At 40.9% G+C, this 19318-nt stretch overlaps 2 protein-coding genes across 2 annotated transcripts in view; one reads left to right on the top strand and one right to left on the bottom strand.

Annotated features, from left to right (window-relative positions):
• The window catches only part of LOC141004522 (protein NCBP2AS2-like), a 123265-nt gene that overhangs the window by 98055 nt on the left and 5892 nt on the right, over positions 1 to 19318 (top strand). The window lies entirely within an intron of this gene.
• Positions 15679 to 19164, bottom strand: ncbp2 (nuclear cap binding protein subunit 2). The gene is made up of 5 exons (XM_073476484.1): positions 19025 to 19164; positions 18518 to 18604; positions 18238 to 18332; positions 17908 to 18046; positions 15679 to 16291 (listed from the first exon to the last, which is right to left on the bottom strand). The coding sequence occupies exons 1-5, from the start codon at positions 19097 to 19099 to the stop codon at positions 16193 to 16195; spliced, it is 495 nt and encodes a 164-aa protein (XP_073332585.1). The 5' UTR covers positions 19100 to 19164; the 3' UTR covers positions 15679 to 16192.

Below are 19318 nucleotides of genomic sequence, written 5' to 3'. Positions count from 1 at the left end.
AACTTGACCAAATCAATGTAAACTGAAGGTGCAACTGTATGAAAAATATATAAGGACCATTCCAGATCCAATAATGTTAAATACCATCAATAAAAAGCCATGAAGGAGTAGAGAAAGAGTCCATCTGACAGGCCTGCGGAGGTGTCTCCATCACACATAAAGGCTGAGGAACCACTGCTTCATCATGAAAGTTAAAAAGAGAAGAAGTGGGGGTATGGTTTGGGGTTTGGGGTTTGTGATGGTCGGCAGATTTGGGTCTCAGAATGCAGACACACCAGAGGCTCTGTGCTGACGCATACAGTTCGCATCAACTTCAATTATCACTCTTGTGATTATCACTCTTATTATCACTTTTATCTCCAGTGTGAGGGTGTGTATAGTTTTAGCTGGCTCATTTACATTTCACACAGGTTTTACACTCGGTGAGTTTTGAAACATATTGTGATAGAATTAGCTGGAATGGAATATTCACGGCTGAACATTCGAGCACAGTACATTTAACTCCGGGATTTTCTGCAGTCATGTGTCGGTTGCCTCACTGTCTGCATATTGATAGAAAATTGAGGTTATTTCACCCCAGTGTCCTTTATGGTCGAGTTCAGCTGATATGAGATGATGAAATTTCATATCGGAGCTTATAATGGTGACCGTGCCTATCATCATAATTGGACTTGCTCTGGGGCAAATAGCGAGAGTGTGTGGTGGAGCTGGACAGCTCCCAGGTGTAATTGTATGTAACTTCTGCAGAGAAATTGTTTGTGACTTCTGCTGAAAAAGAGCATGTGTGCTCAGCAAACCTTCGCTGTATAAAAAGTTATCTTAAATTATCAAATAATACACACTTTATTCAACCGCGGCATATAATTTGGCAGGGTCAGGGGATAAGGAAGGAAGTTGTGGTTTGCTGGGCAGTGGCCTATCCAGCCACCACTCCTGATATGATGCTTTAATTAGCTTATAAATGAAATGAATCATTTTGCTTTGCAGCTGTTCCCGAGCCACTCTACAATCTCCTGTCCCCATTTTTTTCCTCCACATGCTCTTATTTATTTTGCATACCAAATGGAGCCGGCCAAGTGATCAATGCACTCCTTCTCTGACTTCTTATTCACAACATCTGCTGCTGGATTCTTGGGCTTTTGGCAGGACATTTGGCTGGAAAAATATTCAGTGTCTCTATTGCCACATGCTCCTAGATGAACCTCTGCATCCCTTACTTGTATTATTCATTCACTTTCCAAACCTACTTACTCCTGTTCAGGGTCACATGGAGCTGGCGGTCTGGTGGGTGAAGGCAAGAGATTCACTTTTCACATACAGGTGTCCAATTCAACACTCAGTGCTCAGTTTCATATCTATAGGCGATCAGTTATTATTTATTATCATTATATTATTGATGTCCAATAATCCAAGTGTGTGCTGGCACTGGGCAATTGTAAAATATTCTGGGCTGTGAAGGTTTTGTCAGTAGGATGAGAGCTGCTTCACATCTCTGCCCAGTCACCCTTGTAATGAAAACAAACACAGCCTCAAGGTGTTACTTGTGAGACTAGATTTATAAAGCAAGGTCAGACAAGAGAAGAGAAAACAACACTCTCTAAAAGTGATATCAGTATTCATGTTTCCTCTGGCTCATCCGCAAAACATTCTAATATTGCAGGTTTACAAACAACACCTTTCTTAATTTGATTTGTTCATCTTCCACAAACATGGTCCTCAGCTTCTCCTCAGCTTTATTTAATATGGAGTTATTTATTATTTATTCAGGATTCGTTATTTTAAAGTCCCCTGTTTTGGACCAGGTAACAAGCTACCTGAGGATGACTGTAAGAAATATTGTTTGGTTTATTCACGGCCTGCCAGCAAAACTCTGCATGCCTGACACCATCTTATCTGACTAATATCATGGCAAACACTAGCCCCATCACACTGCTCTTTCAATGAGGGAATCATGCGCCGTCTGTGTGAAAGTTTCAGATGCGGAGAGGGGGGACAGTTTCGCTGCGGCTCTGATCCGCCTCTGGAGGTAGTATCAGCAGCAGAGGCGAGACGGCGTCTGTGTGAATGGCAAAGCCGGAGGCGTGGATCAGGAGTGTGTCGGTCTGATGAGTTCACAGTCTGACAACTAAACAGATCCTTCACTCATCATATAGATATAGAGAAATGTCCCACACTTCAACCCACAAAGTAACGTTACAGGACCAAACAACAGTAACATAGTAACTGGTAGTGTCTTTGGCAACTTATATGAGAAAAAAAATACTGCAGTTATACGTGGAGAAGTGTCTGTCATCCTGTCTGTCCTACCGACTCTTCGTCACATTTCTGCCCTAAATACAGCGTCTGTCCCCTGCAGCTGAGCCAGGCGGCTCCCGCAGTTGAGTGGCGGTGATTATGTGACATGATTTAGAGCAAAAGACTTTAACTCACCACGTCTTCGTCGCCCTACACGATCAGCCCTCCTGACCAAGACTTCAGTAAACTTTCCCCCAGAAAAGAGCATCTCTCCCCGCGAGTGAGAGCCACACAGGATCCGCTGTTTACTGATGGTGATTATGTAATTATGTCATTTAGAGCAAAAGACGTAACTTTGTCACTTTCCAGGACGCATGGTGGGTCAGGATCTCAGAGTCAGAATCACATTATAACTGCATCCATATGATTGTAAACAGTCGGAGGATACATGTTTAGATTAACAGGTGGAAACACGTTGAAAAAAAACACACGGATGTCAATGTCATGATGTGTACCGTCATGCCTCTTTTGGTTCCACAGTGCTGGCGTGCTGCATAAAATGACACACTAGAGCGGCTTTAAGCCGGCGCTTCTTGGGTCAGTGTGAACAAACAAAGGCAGCGTAAAGGTGAGCCTTCGTTGTGGCGATAATGAGGAGTCTCTGTGTGAAAAGGGCTACTAATTGTTAATGAAAACAGCCCCGTTACCAGGATAAAATGTTAATTATACATTCACATTTGTCCATGTCATAGGCTACGTACCATATCACATTCACATTATATGTTTATGACCTGACTTTTATATCTGGAGGTAAAGGGGATGGTGGTGGAGATACAGACAGAAGACCACCAAGCCAGTGACCTCAGTTGACTGAGACTGAGTTTTATTATTCAAGCGTGATACCATGGGGTACTTCTGACGTTTCAGCATTTGTAAGCATGACACCACTGGATAATTTTACAGAGACCTCGTGTAACAATTTCCAGACATGTTTGTGGCACAAAAAACTGATATATATTTGACGGGAAGTCCTGAAATCTCCAGCTATATTTGTGGTGACTACATCAGGTATGTTCAACCAAACCATAATGGGTCATTCCATGCCAATTCACCCAAAATCCAGAGCTTTTCCCAGTCCATGTCATGGATTTTCTTGCAAAAATGTTATGTTGAGACTTCTATTAAATTCATGGGAACTTGCAAAATTCTGTAGCTGTTCTCCAAATACTTTTTAAGTTATTGGGTTTTTGAAGTTTGGCCTTCAGAGCTAAATTTTAGCATTTTTGTGATTCCTTCTTTGTGTATTCTGAACCTCACCAATCACTAATTTTTCACTTTAAACGCTGCACTCAGTGTATCACTGAAAGCCTGATGTGTAGCCAACTGCAACATGCAACAAATACCTAACAAAAGAGATAACCACTACACCTAAACAAAGGCCACTAATACACAAGGAAATCGAAACACATTTACCTCACCTCATGGACATTCAATATATATACATATTTATATATATATATAAATAAATATATATATATATATATATATATATATATATATATATATATATATATATATATATATATATGTACTGTGTTGACTTCAAGGTTTTATTTCTGTCCTTTTGAACTGATACCTATTGAGCCTGTTTTTAATTGGGTTCTAGAAATTTGCAAGTTACTTGTAATAACTTGGTTTGTTGCATATCGGCGATGTCATCCGGTTCTGTGTGTCTGTGGACAAATTATTAATCCTAATCTGTTGTTTGCAGACACGTACATTGCCAACATTTATTCTGCCAACTGGGTTGACAGATAATGTCCAAACAGCTTTTTGTGAAAAATCCCAAATAACAAGCAGTAACTACAGCTCTTTGACTGGGCTTGATGTGAAGTGAGTGGCGTTTCATTTGGACAGTTAAATCCGGATCTTTTACTCTCCTCCAGAGACAGTTAATGGTGCTGATATTAGGGATTCAGCTCTTTGGGGATTCCTGCAGACAGCAGTTTTCCCTCCATTTAGCTGGTATTAATTACATATTTAAGTGCCTGCCTTATACTAGAGTAATAACTGTATGCAAGCTGTCTCTGTGGAATCAGAGAGGCATAACATCCATTTAACCACAGCAAGATGATATCCTCACAGGTGCTTCATTGATCCAGGCTTCAAAGTTGCTGGTGAGTTTCTGGCTTTCACTCTGGTTGAACATGTCATTTTGTCTTTTTTATCTAATAATAATCCAAGGGAAAAGTGTTTCTCATTATTTCTATTTCTATTTCTATTTCATTTCACCTACTTAATCATAAGATTGTAAAAAAAATAATAATTAATCAGAGTGTACCCTGCATGTTGCTGGAGTCAGCTCTGCTTGAGTCAGAACGAACAGAAAAACTATTCTATATTAATCAGATGTTGGTATCATGTTGTCTCCAATCAGTGACAGTCCTCTGCTTCACTCCAGTTAAGTTTGCTTTCAATGTACAGGGAGATAAGATTAAAAGAAAAAAAGTTACATGGATAACAGTTAGCTCACCAGTTGCTGGAGAATGTTTTATTTGTTTGCAACACCATACTAGCCTCACAAGCCAGAACCTGATCGCAGAAAAAGCCCTTCAACAGACCAACAATCACCAAGCAGCTGCAAGAACAAAAAGAGTAACTTCAGATAAAGCTCCAATAAAGGCATTTGAAGATAAAAGACGTCTGCAGACATTCGCTTGGTGACAGATCTGACAATTGTAACAATGATGTAAGGACGTCAGTTAAACTGCAACTGCTATGGAACCGGACCAGTTGTGGTTGATAATAATAACAGAGCACCCAACATTTAATCTACAATAGACTGGATCACAATGTTTGTTAACAGTAACCTCTGGGTTAAAATACCTCCACATCACACATTCGCTTACATACGATTAGTCTTTTTTAATGATGGTCTTTTAAGGCATGTACATCTAATTCATCTAAAATGTATGTTTGATGCTGACAAAGATTATAAATAACAAAACTTTAACTGATGTTACGTTTCAGACCTAATTTACCTGTTAGGCAAAGAAAATGACAGCTTGAGTTTACTCCAAACTAGTAATTGAGTAGATATCAAAGACGTAGCATATAGACCAAATTACTGTGCTGTTATGGTAACAACAGTTTCTTCCAGGTAGAAACTGGCCATTGATTTGCATTGTGGAGATATGTGAAATCAGCAAACTTTTAGTCGTAACTATAAAATTTAAAGCTATATAAAGTAGGGCTGTCGTGATATCAGATTTTCACTAAACGATTATCGTGGCCAAAAGAATTCACAATAACCATATAATTGTGGTAAATACAGAAATGTTTTGTTTTTATTTTGTCTCAGTCAAATTCATCTTAACTTTATTTATTATGTGTTTTGTCTGTTTTCTGTCAAATGAATAACATTGTATGTTGTGCAGGGAGGTGGAGAGACAGTTTGTAACCATAAATGTCTGTCGTCACATGATTTTGCACAGCTGCAGTAAATCAGTGAGTAGCCGCCACACACTAGCTAGCTAACGGTTATCTGTTACTGCAGCTTTTTCCTTTGTTTCCCTTTGTATGACTGTTGGCAACTAGTGTTAAGGTGTATTACCGCCACCTACTACACCAAAGCTAGAACACTGTGTGCAAAAATTATAACTTAAATATATGAGTTTCCCTAAAATGCCCCTTTCTATTTCTTCAAGTTCAATTTGTTATTTGAAGTTTGCTTCTCAAGCCTCGAAGCTATGTAAGAACTGGTGTCAGGTGGAACTGTAAATTGTGAGAAAGGAGAGAAAAGACAGAGATTCAGATGGATAAACACACACACACACACACACACACACACAGGCTGACAGAAAGACAGATGTCCAGATAGACATTTCCAGGGAGGATAAATATAGGTCTCGCATCCTGAGCAGATGGAGGATGACAGGGTTTGATCTGGACCCACAGATGACATTGGCTCTGCAGGATTCTGCTCGTTAGTGAGCTGCAGCCCGGGCCTGGACATCACCGGCTGACCTGAGGGGACGATAAGGAGGACCCCCGCCGGCTGAGAGGCGGCTACTGCTGGGCCACATCCCACCTCTTATCTAATCTTCTCCATGGATGAGAAGATTGGGGAACCAATAAATAAGAAGTGTTTCAGGGTGGAGATGATGAAGAGGCTCTGTTGTTGTTGTTGAGCTCAGTCTCTGGTGGAAGTGGTTTCTTTTCATTTGTCACCTCCTGTGACCACAAAGATTTGCCACCAGTGAGAATGCCAAATGCCTGAGAGTTGGACAAAAAGGGCATTTACTGTGGTAATCAGGTCGATGAAGTATATTTAACTTCTGAACATTTTATCAGTATGAAATCGCTGCCTGTTCTGACACATTTGTCGCTCTGTCGGCAGTGCTTGAGAAAAGTTTGTTTTCACGTTTGTAACTTTGGTGAACTGCTCTGAACTAAGAACTACTGTATAAAATGATTTCCTCAGTTATAAGGAGAAAGGAGTGTGAGTGAAATTGAAGCTACCTTGACATACTGCACCATCCTCCCATTCCTCCGAGAGACGAGAGAAAGCGAGAGGGGGAGCTCATGAAGCAGTAGTTACCTGCTTCTGGAATATTCAAGCCACTGTATACGTTCGATTTCCACGGCTGCAGTCACCAGCACCACTGGGAGGAGGAAAGCAGATCAAACAGAGGCAGCAAATGGATTGTACTAAATTGAAACAGACTGAAAAATTCTCCTGTAATTATAGCTGTGTTCAATTAGCCGTAACATGATTGCTGAAGGGACCAGGTACTTTGTGGTTCGAGCAAGAGGAGCTCAAGCGTGGCGGTTGTTCCCGCACATAGATTACACTTAGAGCACCGCGTTTAAAGACACCTAGGTAGTCGAGTCGAGTCGATTTTATTTACACAGAATCCCAAATCGCAATCTGCCTCAGGAGGCCTTGCGATCTGTACAGCACACAACACGCTCAGTCCTTCAACCCTCGGTTCAGATAAGGAAAAACTGCCTCAAAAAAGGCGGGGAGGAAAAGGAAGAGCAACAGAAGAGTGATCCCTCTGCCAGGATGGACAGGCGTGCAGTAGACATTGTGTGTGCAGGATAGATCAGCGAAAAATCACACAATAAACAGTATATTTAGGTTGCATACCACATGTTAAGAATATGGATCCAGGAGGCCATTCAGCTGCTTCAGGTAAAGCCAAAAAGGCAGGACCTGAACCCCACAATCTCCACTCAACCAGGGAGACCTGGAAGCAGGACAGGTCACACAACACTGAAGAGGCAGCAGACAGGCAAATATATAGATATGGTGGAAAAGGGGGGAAAAGGGAGAGTAGAGGCTGATAATCCTAAGGGAGACGATGATCCAGATCCACAAATCAGAATGAAGCACCGACCACCAGGAGACAGAGAGTGTCCCGGACAGCCAGTGGACCAGCATAAAGGAAAAAATGGAGAAGGAGGAGAGAACTGCAGAGAGAGAAGAGGTAGAAGAGAAATAGAAGAAGAAAGCTTGGCAGCTTGTGGGAAACAGAAGCAAAAGCAACAGAAGGTTAGGTATCAGAGGAAAAACACTGGGGTAGAAAATTCAAGCTTCGCGCTTGATAGAAAATCTGTCATGAGAAAACCTGGACGCACACGCTTCAGAGGTACGAGAGTATTCAAATTTCACTCCTGTAAGTGTTTCACAGCGCTGACATTGATTGTTACTGAGTGAGCATGAGGAACACATGTATTGTGGGGCTGTTTGAGCACAGAGGACAAGGTGAAGCTCTCCAGAAAGCTGCGGGGTATTGAGAGTGTTGTGGAGCGTGATATTAGGGCCAGGACTTCCCACCAAGAGGTCTACGAGCCGTAACGACCTGCGAGCATCACCAGTCCAGCAGCTATGACAGACAGGCTCTCTGAGCCGGAGCAGGACAGAGAAAAAGATGGTGAAGAATCTGTCCAAACAGACAGCAGCTCTGAAACAAGCCTTTTTATTATGAATTATGTTCATATATATGAAAAGCTATGGATTTATATTCTCTGGCTACACTCAAAGGCACCGAGAAGAAGAAATTGCATCAGTCTTTCACACTGCAGGAGGTAGTTGTGCCTGTAGACATTTTCCTATGGACATAACAACTGTTGCAGTAACTGCGATTTGGTAAATGACCCTGTCAGTCACACTGCATGAACACAGTTTCTAAAACAGGCTCACAGGCTGGAAATGATTCCTCATGACTAGTAAACTGGTTGTGATGTGTACAGATCAGCAATAACAGCTGGATTGGTTATCCAGGAAGGTATCACTTTAGTCCTCATCACAGGCCTTTTCATTAAAAGAGAAATAGCTGTAATGTTAAAGTATAAATCTCAGCGTTGTCTTGCTTGTGCAAGTATAAACTATGCTAGCGTGAGTGTTATATCTCTTTCACACCGGACAGAACACCCACTAAGATCTTGCTTTAGTCTTTAATGTGGATGCTTACAATTGGCATTCACTCCCGTGACAGACGACTCTGCCAGAGTCGTGGGTGTGTGTCAGGTCCATCCCTCTGTGCTCAAACAATAACATTAGTCAGATTCCCTTTATAGGAACACAGCGGTACAACAATTCAGCTTCCCACCCTGAGCACGATTACAGAGAAAAATGGCCACTGTGGTCAATATGGTCAATTGCCTATTTTTAGCGGGTTTGCCCTCGTTTAAAAACCTGCATATGATCACTGATCTTGGTGGAAGAATGGTATTAGAGTGAGTTATGAGTCCGATCGTCTACATTGATCAGCAAACTTCTTTCCTGAGACTTTCTTTACATGTAGCTTTATCCATATCATATAGTAGCCCTCAAGGAAAAATAATCCTTTTTTACAGTGTCAGTATCTGCAGCCAACTCATGGAACAAACGTTAGCTCAATCATGATGTTAGCTACAGCTGATGAAGTCTGCTAGCAGCTCGACATTTCGGATGGTAAAACTGATGATTTGATGAAATGAAAAACATCCTTTTGTTTTCCTCTGCCTTAAATCAACGAGCTATTGTTCCAAAAACGACTATGAATGTTGAGGCTTCATCAGCTTTTGTTATTATTGGAATTGAAATTTCATTGTATTTTGTACAATGACAAATAAAGTCTCTATCTATCTATTCGTAACAGAGTACGCAGACAGAATGGTCGAGACATAGCAACAGTAACTAAGCAGGCCCTGCTGCTGTAGATCGACTACCTGGACCGCGACCTGTGAAAGGAAACAAATTCTGTGCATTTTTGACAATTAGTCATTTATAATAATGTCATTTCCCTGTAACCCTCAGTAATAACACAACTGCTTGCTGTTCACTTGCTCTTAATGCATTTAATGTTGCCCCCCGGCTGTATTCCAGGAGTCAAATTAGGTTCTCTTCTCAGAAATGTAATTTATTTCCCTTCTCTGTACGCTCTCCTCTCCTGCTCACCCTCCCATACGTGCTGTGTTCTCCACACAGCACCTGTCTGTTACAGCAGGTACTTTCTCTCATCTTAGTCAGTCATCTGCTGAAAGAAGGAGGGCTGACATACCACACAAACCTCCCGAGAGACAGACTGAGGGAAAACATGCTACAGGACCTTTGTCCATTCAGAGGTTACATGTTTCAAAGTTACTCGACAACCAAATAAAAGCTTGTTTCCCCTGTCCAGAGCTAGGAAGGTGTTTGTAGGATCATAACTCTTTCTCTCTGCTCCCTGAAGTTGATTATATAGCGTTGACTTGAAGTTTTTGTCCATAATTTTCACTGACATAAAACTCTTGTTTTAATGTTCCCTACATCTCCCCTGCATGACGTATGGGACGACAGATGAAACAGATTAAATGAAACTACGGATGATGAAACACTGTACAACAGTGTGGAAGGACAGGCTTTATAAGGCACGGAGCTCCTACCTGTCAAATGCTTTCAGTGAGCCCTCTTCAGCCTTAATCACACAACACCGCTCAGTGGCTACTGGTGATCACATTTTGGCTGAATGTAAAGCACCTCATTTCCCACAAATACTTCCCCGATGGCCGCAAAATGTCAAGCTACCGTTTGCTAATTTAGCTTCTTTACGGGCTCGCTGCAGCTCTTCAGTGTAGATGAGTTTCCAAACTAGCCATCACTGAGGAATGAATTACTCTGCTGTAATGAGATCCGCCTCAATAACAGGAAATCTGCATGTTTAGTCATTGGACTGTTTGAAATGCCAGCAGCTGATATTCTCTTAGAGGAAATAAAATACGGAGGAGTTGATGTTTCTCCCGACACTGCAGAACAGTGATGGAAGCATTTGTCCGTCAGTGACCTCAGGTTGTAATGTGTAACGACCTTATGTCACTTTAGGTGCAGCCTCGGGTGATGTCAGCTGTGTCCGAGACTGCAAGTTTGAAACGATGAGTATTTTCCGCATTTCCAAATTGAGTGGTGAAACCAAGCATCAACCTCCAGGGCAGAGCGGGAGTACCACATTTATATAACTCACAATTACATTAAGGCTTAAAGTTACGCATAATTAGGAACCTCTCCGCCGTATTTGTGGTGCTGATATCTGAACTGTTGTGCAGTTCAGATATCAGACACATAATATATCTTTCTGTGCGGTTCATTTGAGTAAAAGACCAGAGTGGAGGGACAGAGGACAGTGTTCTGGATTAACGAGCGACTCAGAGTTTGTATTTTAAACTTTTGGGAATAGAAACTGGATCTACCGTCACTGCCTGCCGTAGCGGTGGGCTTATATAACCAAGGACATTATATTAAATCTGGACTCAGCCTCAGAGGCAGAGCCCCATTCATTCCTATGAAAGCTGCTCGGAGGCGTTTCAAAGCCAACAAAGCTCAACTTCCTGGGATCTTCCTTGTTATGGGGCCAAGCAAGCTAACTGCTGGTTTAGCACCCGGCTAACTTGAATGGGGATAAAATAATTTAATCGTGGCTCTTCTAGACTTTCCAGTTCATTCCATCCATTTCACTGGACCGAGTGGCTCAAATTCCGATAATGAAACAAGTCATTTTGTGATACATACTCCTCAAACTCAAGCTTGTTCTCTGTTCATCTCAGGGTGAAACATAACATATAATCTGGTGACAGCTAACTAAATTACCTATACTGTGGCCACAAGTATTAAAAAAGCACTATGGCCAATAAGTAAAAGGCTTCAGGACACCCGAACCTAACAGCCGTTGTAGGTGTCAAGAGTCTTATTTGGAAACCACGGCCATGATGCTTCTACAGCCTCCAGTCTTCTGTGAAGGCTTTTTACAAGATGTTGCAGCTGGCCCCAGGGATTTGCTCCCATTCAGCCCCAGGAGCATTAGTGAGGTCGGCCACTGATGTTGGGCGATCAGGCCTGGCTCATGGCTGGTGTCCCACTTTATCCTAACAGTGCTGAATGGGGCCGAGGTCAAGGCTCTCAGCAGACCAGTCAAGTTCTTCCAAAATAAACTCAGAAGATGTGGCCCTTTGCACTGCCACATCCTCATGTTAAACATAAAATGAACTTCACAAAGTTGGAGGCAAATTATACTGTGACCCGGAACTGAGTAAAAAAGCCCCAGAGCAAATTTACATGAGAGTGTGTGGACAGCAGGAGGAGGAGATTGAGATGGACATGAGTGAGTGCATGCTGGTGTGGTAGTCTGTTTATCCATGAAGCACCCTTTATTACGACCATGTTGGGGGACATCGCCTCGCTAAAGGCTGGCGTTGGGAGCTGTAACTCATTGAAATGGTGGATCGTTATCTGCATCATCTGTAAACAGCCAATGACAGGCTGCCTTAGTAATGAGTTTCTCAGTGAGACAAAGCAGGGATTTTAGTATTTATTTCCATATTTCCAAAAAGACCTCTCATTAGCATACTGTCTCATTAATTCTGGCTCTGGCCTTGGCCCTGTCTAATTCTCACTTGACCCCACTTGAACTTGACTTTTTGAACCTGACTATGATAACAGCTAATGTTGTAAATCTGCAAGAGCCGTATAAAGTCGGGCACACTTGGGGCCTCAGTGTGCTGCATATCTTTTGCTGCAGAAGCATGGAAAAATGGATCAGTCGTGAGGCTCACACAGAATACACCTGATTTGGATATTCATATAGCTTTTATAGATCATGATCAGAATAAAACCTTTGAATCCCTTCAGCAGTTGACACCAAAGCTGATGATGGTGTCAACATTGTCCGTCTCAAAAGAGATTTGAATATGGATGTGGAAGGGAGACAGTGTAGCCTATAATGCTGCCTGCTTTCACCTTTAAATCTCCGCATCCTCTATGTTCTGTAGTGGTTCCCAGCCTTTCTGTCGGCGGGACCCCCACATCTCAGATGAGGCCAAGCATAGCATGAATGACTCCATCCATCCATTCTGAAAACCTGTCACTATGTGGATTTTTTAAGATAATGTTTAGTATAACATAAAGCTGATATTTATTACACTTTTGTTTTTTATTACTATTGATTTGTTTAGGTTCATTTTAGTTTGGGTTAGTATTAACTTATTATTTGAACTGTTAATTTGTCATATTTAGCTAATTCTTTCCATTGTCGGCTAGCTAATTGAAATGCCTACTTTCATCTTGGTTCAACTATCCATTACTTTTAGCCAAATATTTCAACTGTCTGTTACTGTTAAGCTAATGCTTTCAACTCTTTATTCATTGCTTCTAGTTTATTATTGTAACTGCGAATCTGTTACTCAAACCAGTTTTTTAAACTGTTCTTTTAACTAGCTTTTTCAATTGTTTAAGCTATCAACAATTATCCATTAAGGCTACTTTTAGCCAGTCATTTTAACTGTTTATTCATTACTTTTAGCGAATTATTTCAACATTCTATCTGTTACTTTTAGCTAATGCTTTCAGCTGTTTATTCATTACTTTTAGCTAATTATTTTAACTGTGTATCCATTTCCTTGAACTAATTCTTTCAGCTGTCATCTTGGCTAGCTATTTCAACTGTTTGTTCAATCTGTTAGCCTACTTTTAGCTACACTGGCACAATCCATAAGGCTATTTTTAGCAAATAATTTCTATTAACTAACCCTAACCCTTACTTTTATACTTTATTTTTTCATCTATCTGTTACTTAGCTAATACTTTCAACATTTTTTTCACGTCTTTTAGCTAATTATTTTAACTGTGTATCTGTTACTTTTAACTAATGCTTTCAACTGTTACGTTGGCTAGCTATTTCAAGCTGTCTGTTAGGCTACTTTTAGCTACTGGCGCAAATCTCCATTAAGACTACTTTTAGCCAATCGTTTCAGCTGTTTCAATTTTCTATCACTTACTTTTAATCTTTTCAACTGTTTATTCAGTAGTTTTCACTTATTATTTTAACTGTGTATCTGTTACTTTTGACAAAATCTTTCAACTGTGATGTTAGCTAGTCATTTCAACTGTTCAGGCTATCTTTTAGCTACACTGGTGCAACTATCCATTAGGCTACTTTTAGCCAATCATTCAGTCTGTTTATCCATCACTTTTAGCTATTTTCCCCGTTACTTTTAGTTAACCCTTTCTGCTGTTATAAATTACTTTTATCTATGTAAACAATTTAGGAGTTAGCCTACCTTTAGCTATTTTAACCATCTTGACTTCTCTGCTCGCTTGCTATTTAATAATTAGCCTAGTTTTAATGCACAACGGCACCACATGGCTCAGGCCTTCAGCTGACTCAGATGTGTGGTGCTGTACTGGTAGCTTAGGTAAGATAATGATCGAATGATTTGTTATCCTGTTATAAAAAAACTTTAAGGATGTTACCCCATTTAGCCCTGCCAATTGCAGAGGTACCCCATGGAAATCCCCCACTTTAGGGCTGGGAGGCTGGGAGGGCTGGATGGTAGTGGAATGATTCCTTTGTATTGAGGTATTGGGATAGTAAAAAGTGCAGTTGAGGCTCCTCTCTGATCACAGTGAGATCTGCCCACATGTGTATACTGCTGGTTCACTGTCACATCTCTCTGTCCCTATTTATTCCACTCCACCTCCTCTTCTGCCATCTTGTGTTCATTTTCAAAATCTCCTTGAGAGGATGTGATTAAGAATTAAGTGTAATAGCTGATGGCGGAATTAGTGGTGGGGATATAATGCATGTCTGAAGCTAAGCTGAAGCCAGTTTCAGCTGCTTAGTATTCTGCTCTGCTCCCCACTTCACTAATACAGCTCACCTTGAGATAAGAGAACAGCTGACTGCTCATACACTGCCAAGATACCACGTTCTTTATTACTAGTGGAATGAGGATTGTCAAGGAACTGAGCCCCAAACAACTGCTCCACTAAATGATCACTAGAAGAATTATAATTCTTTATAAAGTACAGAGCATTAAAAGGAGACATTGTCCACATAATGAACTTTGCAAGCTCTCAAAAGCTTTAATTGATACAAGGTTTTGACAAAATGACAGGTCCATCTACACGTAATATGCAATGATGTCTAAATGCTATTTACAGATGAAATATACTGTGTATATAGGTAATTTATCTTAGCATAAAGACTGGGAATAGTTTGAAAATAGCTAGCCTGTCTCTGTCCGAAGGTTAAAAATATACAGCTACCAGCACCTCCAAAGCTCACTAAATAGTGGATTAAATAAAAAAGGTACCTTAATTCATGGCAGAACTGCTGTTCACACCTGCAGATTCACCAAATTGGCACTAACAGCTGCTCACAGAGAAAATAATGCAGAAAAGAAGAAGCAGCGGTCATTAACATGGGCGTGTTGGTCTAGGGGTCTTTCTTCAGGTGTGAGAGGTCTGGGGTGCAAATCCCAGACGAGCCCTTTGTTTCATGGCATTTGAACCTGAACAGTTGCAGTATTATAAGACGCACCAATGGCCACTTATAGACGAAATATGCATCAACCACCATGTCAGCTTTGGTGGAGTGGTGTTCAAGTGTTTGGTGTGCATCTGTAGGTCACAGATTAGATACAGTATAACCGAACATGACCTCTTATGCACTTAACATTGATTCCTTGTTTGGCATATTGGCCAGCAGTGAATTGCTTAAACACACACAGCGATACAGTATACGCATTCATTAAGAGATTAAAGAGCCACCTTTCCCGCAGATGTTTGTCAAAACCAGAACAGACCAGAAGTAGTGAACACTAACTTAAATTCATCAAGTGGCTACAAACACAACTCCGAATGAATGGTAACATTGCAGAGTCTACTGTGTGTAAACAACACTGTGTCAACATGGTCAAAATCTTGTTTCCACTGACACCCAGGAGGCCAAAATCTTGTAATGCAGGTTTACTCGACTATATTACTTGTTTTTGCTTTAGTAGTTAAATACACACAACTCAAAGGTGGTAAATATTTACCACCTATATAGTATTGTTCTAGCCCTACAAAGCCTGAGTTGAATGATATCCACACAGAAGCATTAACAGACCAGAACAGACTGATTCCGAAGAAAATACCACAAAAAAAGTTGAAAAAATCTTTATTTAAAAAAAAGTATACACAATTTGGGACACAAAGTTTCATTCATGAGAATCAGTAAGATGATAACAGAAATCTTCCTCTCTATTAGTTCATCAGACTATTAATCTAACCTGACATGGAGACTCAGTAAGATCAGTTTATCTTGGTATTTGATACGTCGTCACTACATGCAATCAGAGCCTTTCCAGCCTGGAGGGAAATTTATTGTACATGAATATGCAATGAAATCACTGAATATTACACATTAACTTTGGCCTGTGCGACCATGTAGACTGATAGGAGGTGTTGAAGAAGACAACCCTTTACAAAGAAATAAATACCAGCTGCTTATCTCTGGGGTCCAGCAGTCTGAGCAGACCTGCTGTAGAGTTTCATGGTAACACTGGGACAAACAATCTGTAGTAGCGTGTTGTAGCATTGTTGGAAAATGAAACTGATCCAGGACCGACGGTGGGGCTCTGTGTAGTCCGGGCAGACTGCTGTGGTGGGTTCAGTCTAAAACGTATTACGGGCTTCTGTGGGTCGATGCTGCTGAGCCAGCTTACCGTAGCCCCCTCTGGCTGGGTCGTAGTCCTGCCTGTACTCATCTCTCACCTACACAAGAGATGAAAAAACACAGCCGGGAGGCACATCTTTCATTATTTGAGTGGAGAGGTCTAATCCTCAAGTTACATACTAATAAAAACAAACTTATTTCTTAGCCCAATATTTATGTTTCTTTATTTACACTCTCCCAGAAGGCTCAGCGAGTCCCAAAACAACAAAAATGATTATGTATGTTGTATTTGTTAGCAGAATAATATGCTTTCATTCTTCAAATGCCATGCTATAGTAATGCTGTCTCTTCAAAGGCCACGGTTAATCATGCATAATTAATTTGGAAGTTATATCACTTTCTAAATATCATGCCGATGTATTAAAATGTCATGATATGCAGTATTGATTTTTTTGAAAGGCATTTCAGTACATGTCATTTTTCAAATGCCATACTGTGCAGTGCTTTATATCGTTTTCCAAAAATGCTGAACTGCAGAAAAGCTTGAAATGTTTTTTATGTGACCGATGGACAAAGCTGGTAAGAGATAAAAATACTGTGACACAAGCAGCCGGAGGATGTTTGAGGTCAGTAGTGGCTAATTACTCAGTAGTTATATGCTCCTTAACGCTGGTTCTTTGCCTATATTTTTAGCAAACACTCCCAAACTGTATATTTTATTTCTGTGACATGTCCAGCTTGGTCTTAGTAAAAGCTCAAGTTTAACTGATATTGAGTTTAAAACATACACACTAAACATAAACAACCATCTCAATACAGATCTTTCTTTTCTTTTTTTTGAGAATTGGGACCAAGATAGCAAAAGCACAGTATTTTACAGTTGCGATATTGATTTGTCCGTGCTCGTTCAAGCCGTCTCTGGAGTTTCTAAATGACCTCAAACCTAGTTTGTCATTTTCTGTTCAGTACTGTCTTGTCTCTTTATTGGCTCATATATACACTGACAGGAAGAGATCTGCATTGAGCCAACTTCTGGTAATACATCAGTATGGACGATTTTTGGTTTCTAGTCTAGAGGGCAAGCTGGGAGCTCCTTTCAAACATAGTTCATCTTAGCTCATAAAGCTCATCCTAATTTCATAGAGGGTGTGACTGTACCAGCTTGCTAAGATCCAGTCTGAGTCTTACATTACTGGTTCCCAAAAAGGGTTCCCTAAGAACTGGCCAAGGGTTCGGCAAGATTTGTTCATTTTAAGTTTGTAACTCTACATTTTTACAGATTTAATATGAGATTAAGAACACAAATGTAGCCCCAAACAGCTACGTGCTGTGTAAAGCTACGGTGGAGTGTGTTGCTTTTATATTTTTCGCTTCCAACTTTCTTTACTTTTCTCTTACTTATTGCTGTTAATTCTTATGTTAGGCGTACCACATCTATGCTTTCGTTGGTTTGTTAAAATACAGTTTTACAACAGATATCCACGGTGTTACTTTTCACTGAAAATTTTGCCCGTCTGAGTTTTGTGTGGATGTAGGACAGCACAGGAGGGTACCTTAAAAACTAATAAAATCACTCTGAAGCAGTGGCTTGGTGTTTTGAAAGTACCAGGAAAAAGAGAACCAGGGCTTTAAATTTACATTTTTACATAGAACACCTGGCAGCAGGATAATTACATGTCCAAACAAGAGCTGAAAAAAGGGTCAGAATCATCACCTGTCCTCCAGATTTGCCACGGCCGTACTGCCGTCCCTCCTTGAAGCCGGCGTCCCAGTCTGTCCTGATGATACGGTCGTCCAGCCGTGTGCCATTAATGAAGCGCATGGCATTTTCAGCGCCTAGACGTGTGTAGTATCTGGTACAGCAGGGGTTAAGGTCTGTCACAGAGTCCTAAACTTGCAACATGGACACTTCATGCTACAGTGATAAAACGTGGCAGTTAGTAACCAGGCAGGTAACGTGTTGACTTTGCTTGATATCAAGGTGTACCTGCATCAGGTATTTTTAAGAACCATTTCAATTTGGGTCTCATATTTAAAAGGATACTCTACGAAGCAGAATCCGCAGGCTGTCTTCTTGACTTTATCCAGACCAATGATGATGCGCTTGACATCTCCACCTTTAGAAAACAGCTCGTGTACCTGTTCAACAGTTACAAAAATAAAAGACACACAAGTGAGAATGGTGTGACTGCTGGAGTCACAAGACTTCTGGGGCATTAAATTAAAATCGCAGGCCATAAGAAGATGGAAACACTAGCAAAAAAAGACCTCTGAAGAATGTAATGAGAATGATTTGGTCTCCAAAACGATGAAAATGATCCTACCTGCTCCTCGGTGGTGTAGAAGGAGAGATTCCCAACATACAAAGTGTGGCTCTGCTTCAGCAGCTTCTCCTGTTCATAACGGTTTCCCTGAAAACACATCGACAATATAAGTAAGCTCCACTTCCAGGAGGCTGGGACACTGACCAGGGACATTGACCAGGGACACTGGTGTCTCTGCTGCTGAAGCTAACAATAGATGAGCTGATTTTATGATGGTAAAATGGGAATTATCTTTCTTATAGCTCCAGCCCAAAACCATAACACAGAATCAAAAAGACCTCCAGCCAAAGTAATACACGAGATAACGATATCGCTTTTCCTTCAGAGAGCACATCTGAAAGGTTTTTAATCTGAGGTTACAAACAAATCAATGATCCATACAAAGCACGAGCAGCCCGCTCTGCTGTTTGCAACCCTCACTCACTGTGAGCTAACAGCACAAACCGTTTCACTGAAATAAAAACCTTAGCTTCCTTAAATAGTCCTCAAGAATACGTCACTACTTACCTTAAAATGCTGGTCTCTGTATTGACTTATATCGATGTAAGAATCACTAGTCAGAGCGCTTAATTTAGCAGACATCGTGAAGAAGTCGCGGGTAGGCGGCCAGCAGCTAAACAACTGTTAGCATTGCGGAAAACAATGAAGCTAGTTCCGGATCATGCGTCCGTGCTTTGAAGAAGTCCGGGTGGAAACATTTGTACATCAGCTGAGTGGCGCCCCCTCATGGTGTGGTTTTTTGATTTATTGATTTTGTTAGATTTTTTTTAAAATGCTTTTATTTATTGATAAAAACAAGAA

Source organism: Pagrus major, chromosome 11, assembly GCF_040436345.1.
Source record: "Pagrus major chromosome 11, Pma_NU_1.0".
Lineage (NCBI taxonomy): Eukaryota > Metazoa > Chordata > Actinopteri > Spariformes > Sparidae > Pagrus > Pagrus major.
This window is presented reverse-complemented; position numbering and strand designations above follow the sequence as displayed.